The sequence below is a fragment of the Acanthopagrus latus genome, chromosome 21 (assembly GCF_904848185.1).
Source record: "Acanthopagrus latus isolate v.2019 chromosome 21, fAcaLat1.1, whole genome shotgun sequence".
Taxonomy (NCBI): domain Eukaryota; kingdom Metazoa; phylum Chordata; class Actinopteri; order Spariformes; family Sparidae; genus Acanthopagrus; species Acanthopagrus latus.
In genome coordinates, this window is record NC_051059.1 from 23560330 (window position 1) to 23570173 (window position 9844).

The window sequence follows — 9844 nt, forward strand, 5'->3', positions numbered from 1 at the left end:
GACAAAAGGACCTTATTATGGAAAAGTGGCTGAAAAAGAGCGATTAGTAAGAGCTTTTCCTTAACTGGTGCAAGCAAATATCCAACTAGTGCTGCCAAAAATTAAACTAGAAAAGGAAAATGACGCTTATTATCAAGGTTATGGAATAAATGCTCAAACGTGCTTCCTGAATGGACAGTTGGGCAGTGAATATAACTCTGTAGCGTGAGAAAGGCAGCAAGGTCACGTTGGTGTCCTCACAGAGACAGGAGGGCGATGGAAAATGAGACAAAACTGAGTTATGGTCTTCCACAGGTGCCCATGAGGACTCCTGCTGACAGTTGAAAGGATCACGAGATGGAACTGCAGCAAACCAATTATACTGTTATTGAAAGCCAAACGCTGTGAATAAGTTCTGCAGTCTGCCTGCTGACATCTGTCTGTCTCTGTTTCAGTCGCTCTGTCTCACTCTCTCTTTATTTCTCACAGTGGGACTGCAGATACATTATGTGGAAATATATTGCATGCATGTATATTACTGTTGTGTGTGTGTGTATTCTTCACACGGCACAGTTCACAACTTCTAACAGACTCCCATGTTAAACTTTACTACTGTAGAAAAATTATTACTTTAAATTAATAGTTTGTGTCTAATTTTAACCCTGCATATGTGACAAAGGCCAACGTGCAGGTGCAGCAGGTGATATAATGCGCTCCTATATAATAACTGAACTTTTACACAATTAAAGAGATGAAGCAGGCTTGTCTAGAAGCTGAGTCAGGTCAAACTCGGGCATAGTGATAAGGAAAGTCTCATGCCGTCTGCAGCAGCAGGCTGGAATCATGACACACTGACAATACGTCAGTCATGAGTTGAACAATGGTGACTACCATTGTGAATGTATTCGCACAATCTGTTGAATCTCAGCCACGTCATCCAAACTATCTCAAACTCTACCAGCCTCAGAAACTCCTTCATGACCTCAGTGATGGATCCATGAACACAAACACACAAATGACCCCAAAATATTTCTGCAAAAAATTTCAGAAATACCACATTATGTATGTTCTTAATATTTTCAAGTAGTGGTTAACTGCTTAAAACATGCAACATGTGTGATGTGTAAATGAACTGCGTACACATCTGTGTGTGTGTCAGTGTTAAAGTCCACTAACACACGTCTCATGATACCAGACATGCACAGAGGTAGTGTCTCATGACCCGTGTTGGACTTTAACCAAACAGACCGGTGGGACAACTAATGAGAAACACGCTCTGAGGCGCGCGCGCGCGCGTGTGTGTGTGTGTGTGTGTGTGTGTGTGTGTGTGTGTGTGTGTGTGTGTCCGTTTTCAGTAGCATACTCAGATCACACTGACCACGAGTGGCCCACATGATTATCAGTGTTTGGGTTCAAAAATAGATATTGTTTAACTAATGGTTAAAAATTTATTGTTATTCTTTGAGGTCGATCGATCCAGAAATTTTTCAGAATTCATGAGGGGGTACATCTTAATACCTGACGTTTGCTCACAGTCCATATTATTTTGCAGATCTAGCGACAAATTATTCTCCTACATGAGTGGCAGAGTGAAGGCATGATGACATACTGACCAAAAATAGAATTAGACACTCTCTGAGCGCTGGATTAAAAATCTTGGCCATGAGGACTTTTCAAAATATTTGCTTTTGCAGGCATTAATGTCATTGAGTTTCCTTTTTATTGGCTGATGATAAAAAGAGCAAAGTCATCGATCTGACTTTTTGTACTTTTTTTCCCCCCAATCCCATTAAACACATGAAGAAGGAACTCTTTGAGGATTCTTATATCTGATCATCAGTCCTATTCATATGGCACAAGAAAGTATGTTTGATACTAGTGCAGACATGCAGCATACTTAAGTGGAGTCATTTCTAATTGCTATGATTTATGTTATGAACAGGTCGCTGGTTTGATTCCCCTAATCTGCATGTTGAAGTGTCCTTGGGCAAGATCCTGAACCCCCAAACTGCTCCTGATGTGCTGGTTGGCACCTTGCATGGCAGCCATTGCCATCGGTGTATGAATGTATGAATTACTGTAAGACAATTTGGACAAAAACATCTGATCTGACCCTAAATATAACAAATGAGCAGCATTTTAATACAGTTAGTTGAGGTAATTCTATTGAGTTCACATTCTATACTTGAATGCATGATACTTTAAATGCTGTTTATAAGTTTACAAAATCTTAATACAGATGAATGTAATGTAATGAAATGTAGTGGAGTGGAATAATGAAGTAGCATAAAAGAAATGATAAACAGAAATTACTTCTATTTATTGAATTGATAAGCTGTTATCGTTGTATTTTATCCTTGTTTTATTGCTTGCGACTGAAATTATTCTCTTTTTTTCCAAGAACCCTGTAAACCTCTGTGTCTCACCCCTCAATGTGCCCTGAGCCCACTTGAGGAACAGCTGTCCCATCGGTTCCCCCTCTGCAACACCCTGACAGGTTTGATTAAATGCTGCCACCCAGCGGTATAATTACGATATAACTTACTCCAGATGTTTTCTCCATAGAGGATAATGTTTCGTGTCCTAGTTGAAATCAAACCTATATAGACAGGAAAAACAGATTAAACACTTGAGCCGCAGCATCTCCTGACCGGGACCAGCACACGTTTTGTCGGTATTGTTTGTAACGTGCGCTGCGTTCATGTGTCCTCGTTTATTGAAGATGTGACGGATTGAAGCGCTGTTTTGACATCACATACATCAAAACATTGGGAATTAATGTAAATGTACACGGGGCAGGTAGAATATTAATGGCTGCTTTGTTTTCAGGTTACATTATCCTCTTGGACTGACCGATGTTTGAATAAAATAACTGAACAAACTAATAAATTACACGCATTACTTTCATCGTTCGTTTTAAATGGACTTCAGCAGTGTACTGGCGTAACTGACAGCACGTTACGAAGCAGACAATTACCAGTAGTTCTTACACTTACAGGCGTACACGACGTGTCCCGTGTGTCACTGTGTTAACGGTAATGTGTGTAAAGTTTCCATAATTACAACACCGAGCAGCGAGCCTGAAGGCAGCGGCGTTGTCACATGACCAGCGCACAGCTGAGGGATGCTGAGGTAGGCTTGCCCGTTTGCTAGCCTGTTAGCAACGTTAGCCGTGTCTGGTAATCCTGGCAAGAAGCAGCCATTTCTTCCCCACCGTTCCACACAGAATCACCCCGGGGAGGAGATACTCTACACGCCATGGAGAGGACTGAGCGCATGCGGTCGTCGTTCGTATCCCCTCGTATCGTCAGCTGTTGGTTAGATGTCAATGTCATAGTTTGTAGCTAGGGCTGCCAGGTTAGCTCAGCTAGCCCGTGTCTGGTTAACGCAGGGCCAAGGCCAAGGCCAGAGCGAGAAAAGGGAGGCCGTCGGGGGTGAGTACAAATTTACGCAAACGTCTGTTTTTATTTTTCCCACCTCGTCTGACATGTTTTCTTCACAGTAACAGCACACATCAGCGTGTTGTCTGACCGCCGTCCGCCTGCCTCACTCGGCTTCCCTGCGCTGAGCTGCGTTGTGCCTTTTGTTGGCGGTTGTACATTTAATGACACTATCAATCATCCATCTACACATCGGCCGACATTAGCTGTGACACAGTGATTGTTAATGTTTGATTTCTGGTCTGACAGCTCCAGGTTTTATATTCTCTCGGCGTCTAAATATGTTGATAACAGTAACAAGCCTCCACATTTAAATCGCAGTGACAGGACTCTAGTTTATTTCCTTTCATTGTTTCCATCTTTTTGCCTGCTTTAAATACAATGTAACGTGCCTCCATACCTGTGTGTTATTATCGTACATAGCTGTTAAAGACAGCAGTACACAGGTGAGTCTGGAGGGCAGGTTACAGGTCGTTGAACCCTCTATATTCCGCAAAGCTTGACGCTGAATTTTAACTTAAAACATTTTATTTTTCGAGGCACAATCATGAGCTGAAATTTGAATTAGTTTGTCAACACATTTTGGTGAAGCCCACATAACCCTGATTTACTGGTAACGTTAGTTTTTTCATGTCTACTTGGTATTCAGCACTTAAAGATGCACTGATTAGTTTTGGAAAAGCAATTCAGAAACTCAGAAATGGTAATATTTATAATACTGCTAAGGTGATGATACAAACTCACACATGACTGAATAAACAAGCTGTTCTCAGTACCATGTTTGACGCTAAACATGTGGCAGGGCAGTCAAATGTAAACAAGCTGGGACAGCGTGACATGTTGTTGTCATGAGAGCGATGGGAGTTTGTTTATTTGGTTTGTTTACGCACGAATATCAATCAGTGAAGACTTTTTTCCTTCTGATTAAAAGATTACTGAACACTACATTGTGCACCTTTTTTAAACATAAGTCAACTTCTCTTTTTGGTGCCACCGTCACACCAGTTTCATAGTCCTGGGCGTCATGTGCTTTTGTTTTAACTCATGCCTCAGGAGCAGGACATATTTGGAATTTTTTAGTATTCGTGACATCTTGATGATAACAGTTTTCTGTGCAGCTCAAGCATAACTTGGTCTCAAAACATGGCTTCGTACTATTTGGTAAATGGGGGATTTTTTGTGTTGTTGCGTGTTTTATGCCCTGCTTTGAGACATTTTCAAGATTGTTTTTCTTGTCTATTTTCAGGAATCAATCTTTCCAGCTAAGGCTCAGATGTTAATTTGTTTTTTTTTTTGCCTCGTTAGACCAATAAAGAATCATATGACGGGCTTGCAATGATAACATCATGCTGTATTTATTCATTTTGTTCACTCAGTCATTTCAGATTGCCTCTTCTTTGTCTCCTGGTCACAATCCACCAGGCGTTGCTCTGTAGGTGGACAGAGTAGGAGAGGTGTAGGCCATCAGGTTGTGGATCGGACCTCCATCTGAAGTCGCCTCCGCCATCATCTTAGTCACTGTCGGCCTCAGCTGAGCCATGTCTTCATCGGGCTGCTGCCACCTACCTGGCTCCCTCTGTGATTACTCCGGGAACGCCGAATCCGATGCCTCCAAGGATTCGGAGGAGTCCGACTCTACCGCGCAGGCCCAGTATATTGCCAAGGTTACGGCTAAAGATGGCCGCCCACTCTCCACCGTTGTCAAAGCGGTGAGCTTGCAGAGGTAAGAGAGGGAGGAACTCGTGTGGGGCCCCGTCGAACATACTACAATTACATTGTTCTTTGGTGACTCATCACATTGACGTCTTCTCCACTCTGCTCCACAGCGATGTGGGCATGTGTCGGATCTGTCATGAGGGAGCCGGAGGGGAGACGCTGCTCTCCCCCTGCGACTGCACTGGTACGCTGGGGAAAGTGCACAAGAGCTGCTTGGAGAAGTGGCTGTCCTCCTCCAACACCAGCTACTGTGAACTGTGTCACACAGAATTCACTATTGAACGACGACCACAACCACTCACACAGGTTAGAGGCTGTTTAGTGCGAGGATGAATGAAAAGATGTGAAAATGAGCAGGCATCGCGTATCTCACAAATAGATACTTGATTCTTCCTTTTCACTTTTGGCCTTGGGCTGATGTTGTAAATGTTGGTGAGATAATTTTTTTAGCCACGTAGAGTGTGAGCCAAGAGGGAGCATCTTTGGGATGTGAGGTGATTTGCCTGTTATGGTTGCCTGACCTTGTTATAAGAGCTTTCCATTCATCAGACTAGTTTCAGTAGCAATAATGATAATTTATCAGGAAAGTCTGTTTTTATTTCTCTTAAGTGGCAAAATTTGGTCGAAATAAGGACAAGGACAGAATAAATATAGATATATTAAGAAACCAAAAGAGAATGAATAATCGCATGTGTCTGAAAAAAGACTAGAATAATAGAGAAACTTTACTACAGCACAAAACACTAAATTACATTCAATAAGTGGTATAGCTGATCTTAATTAAAAATGCAATACTGTCTTAATCAATGTGACATAGTGCATCTGCAGACTATTCTACATGAAGAGTTATAAGGTACCTTCAGTACCTGAATCAGTCTGATTAACACTGTATAAGGCGACACTGTAGAAAACAAGTTTTCGTTGAGACAAACAGCCTCTCGCGTTGCTCGTCCTCAGTGGCTGAAGGACCCCGGCCCTCGCAGTGAGAAGCGCACGCTGCTGTGCGACATGGCCTGTTTCCTTCTCATCACGCCCCTGGCGGCCATCTCCGGCTGGCTGTGTCTGAGAGGCGCCCAGGACCACCTGCAGCTGAAGAGCCGACTCGAAGCCGTCGGCCTCATCGCCCTCACCATCGCCCTCTTCACCATCTACATCCTCTGGACACTGGTAAATATATGTTACTTAGATTGTTCTCCCGCAGTCGATAAAACATGTTTACATACCGCTGTTAATGTGCTGGCACGGAGTCAATGTTTTCCTCTCTGGCATCTTCACATCCACAAGTTGGTTTTAATGTCTCGGTGGCCCACATAGATTTGGAGACACAAATATGAGTTGGCACAGAGAAAATAGAAAGACAACCAAGCCTTCAGATTTATGTTCTGTGGTTGATTATTGTAGAAACGACTACATGTCGCTGCCATTTCTACAGTGGCACTTGAACAAACAGGTACTGCATCCATGAAACATCCCAACAGGTGGTCGCGAAAGAAAACTAAAAAGCAAACTGAGCCATTTCAGGTCATTTTGGCCCATAATTATATCCGTCTGTAAAAAGTTGTAAAAACTCGTTCAGAGAATTAATGATAAACTCCCAAAAAGCTTAATAACAAAACTTGCTAAAGAAGTCCACTGGGTGCCATCTAACCAACCATCAGATCAGGGGGAAAGTCATTTTGGTTATTTTTAATGCTCTCCACATCGATTTCACATTAATTTGTCTGAGACGATTCCCAGAGCGGCTCGGAGACTGCGTCTGAGTTTTAATGACGTGAGGGAGCTGGAGTGGAGATGCTGCTCTCACATAAAATGTTATGATTATCTGCTTTCATGTTAAGCACTTTGCGTTGTGTTTTATGCATGAATTGTGCTATATAAATAAAGTTCACTGTTATAAATCAAAGGAAAACTGCCTGCTAGTCGTGGAACCTGAGTTTCACCTCGCAGCGTTTAACTCTTCCAGTGGCTGCTCCTGTAATTACCTGCTCACGTGATTTTGACGGTCACCGGTTACGACAAACGATAGTAGACAGTTGGGCAACAACGCAAAGTGGATTTTTTTTTTTTTTTTTTCCTAGGGTCAAATGTAAAGTCCCTGATGTTTTGCACAGAGCGGTCATTAGTTTAGAAGTCGTCCAGATGGTTCATGCATAACTCTGAGAAAATGGGGAAGTTAAGCTGGATTTGACTCTGAAGTAAAACTAAGCTGCTTTTCCTTAACTGGATCATATTATTTAAAAATAGGATGTATTGTTAATCTGAAACCTTCTTCAGAAACCTAATCCTTTAATCTTCAGCAAAAGTAACATTAGATATGACTAACAGTGAGAGATTAGCCCTTTTTGCACGCGGCTCTCGAGCGCCCGTCCTGCAGCAGCTTCGGTCAGCACATCATCCCAGTCGTGTATCTGTACTACTCTGTCTCAGATATCTGGCTTTCAGCTGTATTCATGTCTGTCTTTTCTCTCTTGTCTCGCCCCCCTGTCCCACTCTCTCCCTCCCTCCCTCCAATCTCAGGTGTCATTTCGGTATCACTGTCAGTTGTACTCGGAGTGGAGGAGGACCAATCAGAAAGTGCGCCTGCTCATGCCCGACATGAAAGGGGCGCACACCACCCAGCGTTCTGTGCCGACCAAGTCGACCAAGAAAATGACTGATGAGACCATCGTATGAGTGCAGAGTGGTGCCAAGAGGAATATTTAAAATAAAGCCTACTGAAGCACTCTCTGGGGAAAAAAACAACAAAAAAAACAAACAAGATTAATCATATTAATGAACTTTTGCACTTCATATGGACCATTCTGAGAGGAGAGAGCTACTTTCTCCCTCTGTTTTCTTTTATCGAAGCACTTGATGTAAACTACTACGGTGTTGGCCAACCACAGAAAGTGGTTTTGGGAAGAACTCATTCCGGAGTCCTAGTTGATGTCGAAACACAAAGTTGTCACTGGACAGACAGACAGGCGGTGCTGGGATGTGAACGACATGGACACATGGACGATGGACGAACCAGCCCAACTGTGTGTCGGTGACACAAACTTATGAAATACTAAGACACAAGCTAATGTAGCAGGATATAAGTGATTCAGCATGCTACTACAGTATAATATAAAACATATTCACTACCTATAATTCCCTCATGCCCCTTCACAATGTATTTAGCTGTTTTTGAGCAATGGGCAGCCAGTAGCCCGGCAGAGGAGAATAATCTAAAAACCATGATTGACAAAGTCTGTGAGTTTTCATTCTCGACCGGTTTAAAGGTGACGGTCGCTCGTGCCAACGGTCTTGTCTATAACCTGAATCTGAAGTTTCTTGGTAAAGCTTTATCATTGCTGTCTGAACAGTGGAAAATCAAATCCTTTGACCGTTTAGACGACAGCTAAGGCATCACGTATTTATCACACTCGTCACGGGGTCAGTGAAGACTGTATTATATGAGATAACACTACCTGCAGCCGTGAGACGGCAGTGCAGGAAACGTAAGGGAAATAGTATTTAAGGTGTGGAAAAGTGTTTACATTCTAATTGGATGACGTCTCTACTATTGTCATTAAAAAAAAAAAAAAGTGCATTAGCTCCACTTGTAAATGCACCATTCATTAATTGAGCTACCTAGTAACGACCAGTAGTTAACGCCCCACATCACAAGAGATGCAGTTTTAACTAGAGGAGAAACCAGAAGTGTTCTGAGATTACAGACGTTCGTCCTACGTGACAAACACAGAGACGTATCAGAGCAGGCTGGTACTCTGTAAAGGTGCAAAAAGAGAAACGTGTTCTGAGATGTCAATCAATGTATGCAGCATACGCTCAACAAAAGTATTTTGTGTTATTGTAGTCTTCCTGCTGCATCCCCCTGGAAAGTTGGGTTATTGTGCAATAAAACACGAGGGACTCCTGTACTAAATCAACGTGGACTGTGACTCGTCTGCTCTTTTCTGGTGTCTCAGCTTCTAACGATCTTCGCGTGGTCTTTGGAAATATAATCTTATGATCAATGCCGAGGTCGTGACCTGAGACTTCAGCATCTTTGTTGTGTAAATGTTTGGATCAGCGTATAGTATCGATACATTTATGCAAGATCTTTACTTAAGGTATTTTATTTTGAAATAGACACATTCTTCAGTTTTGTACTTCTGTTCCACTACAACAATAGTTACTTTTCAGATTAAGATGACCTGAAGATGATTACGTAAATAAAAGTCTTTAAGTAACATTCATATAGGTACTGATTTAAATTTTTCCAAAGTAATACCACACGATATCTTTACTTTTACTCATGTTTGACTTTGAGGTATTTATTTACAGCACTGATTTTGGGTTTTGGACTGTCGCTTACACAAAAGAAGTCATTTGGTCATCAACATGGGCTCTGACAAAATGTGATAATCATCAGATTCATCGATAATTAAAGTTACCAGTAGCTGCATGTTAAAAATGATTTGTTACCAGTTCCACCAAAGAATGGTTTTCCCGTCGAGCTTCTATGATGAAGACCAATAGAGAGAAAATTGTCCCAATATTTTACAACCAAAGCAGAGTTCACTTGTCTAAACACAGTTGGACACAAGTACATAAAAAATGTAGAGCAACTTTTTCCTCTATATAAGTTATCTTGTGACCCTTTTGCAGGGCCTTGACCCAGAGGTCAGAGGAACCACTGAACCTTCCAGGATAAGATAAAATCCGCTCCACCTTGACCAGAA

General features: G+C 42.1%; 1 protein-coding gene across 2 annotated transcripts; it reads left to right on the plus strand.

Moving 5' to 3' along the window:
• The first annotated feature begins 3062 nt into the window (after positions 1 to 3062).
• On the plus strand, positions 3063 to 9049 carry LOC119011091 (E3 ubiquitin-protein ligase MARCHF2-like). 2 transcript variants are annotated; one of them, XM_037083917.1, is made up of 5 exons: positions 3063 to 3413; positions 4842 to 5142; positions 5246 to 5441; positions 6093 to 6302; positions 7653 to 9049. In XM_037083917.1, the coding sequence occupies exons 2-5, from the start codon at positions 4958 to 4960 to the stop codon at positions 7806 to 7808; spliced, it is 747 nt and encodes a 248-aa protein (XP_036939812.1). In that variant the 5' UTR covers positions 3063 to 3413; positions 4842 to 4957; the 3' UTR covers positions 7809 to 9049. The 2 variants fall into 2 exon arrangements, with proteins under 2 accessions (XP_036939812.1, XP_036939813.1); XM_037083918.1 differs by lacking the exon at positions 3063 to 3413 and adding an exon at positions 4328 to 4580.
• Positions 9050 to 9844: the final 795 nt, after the last annotated feature.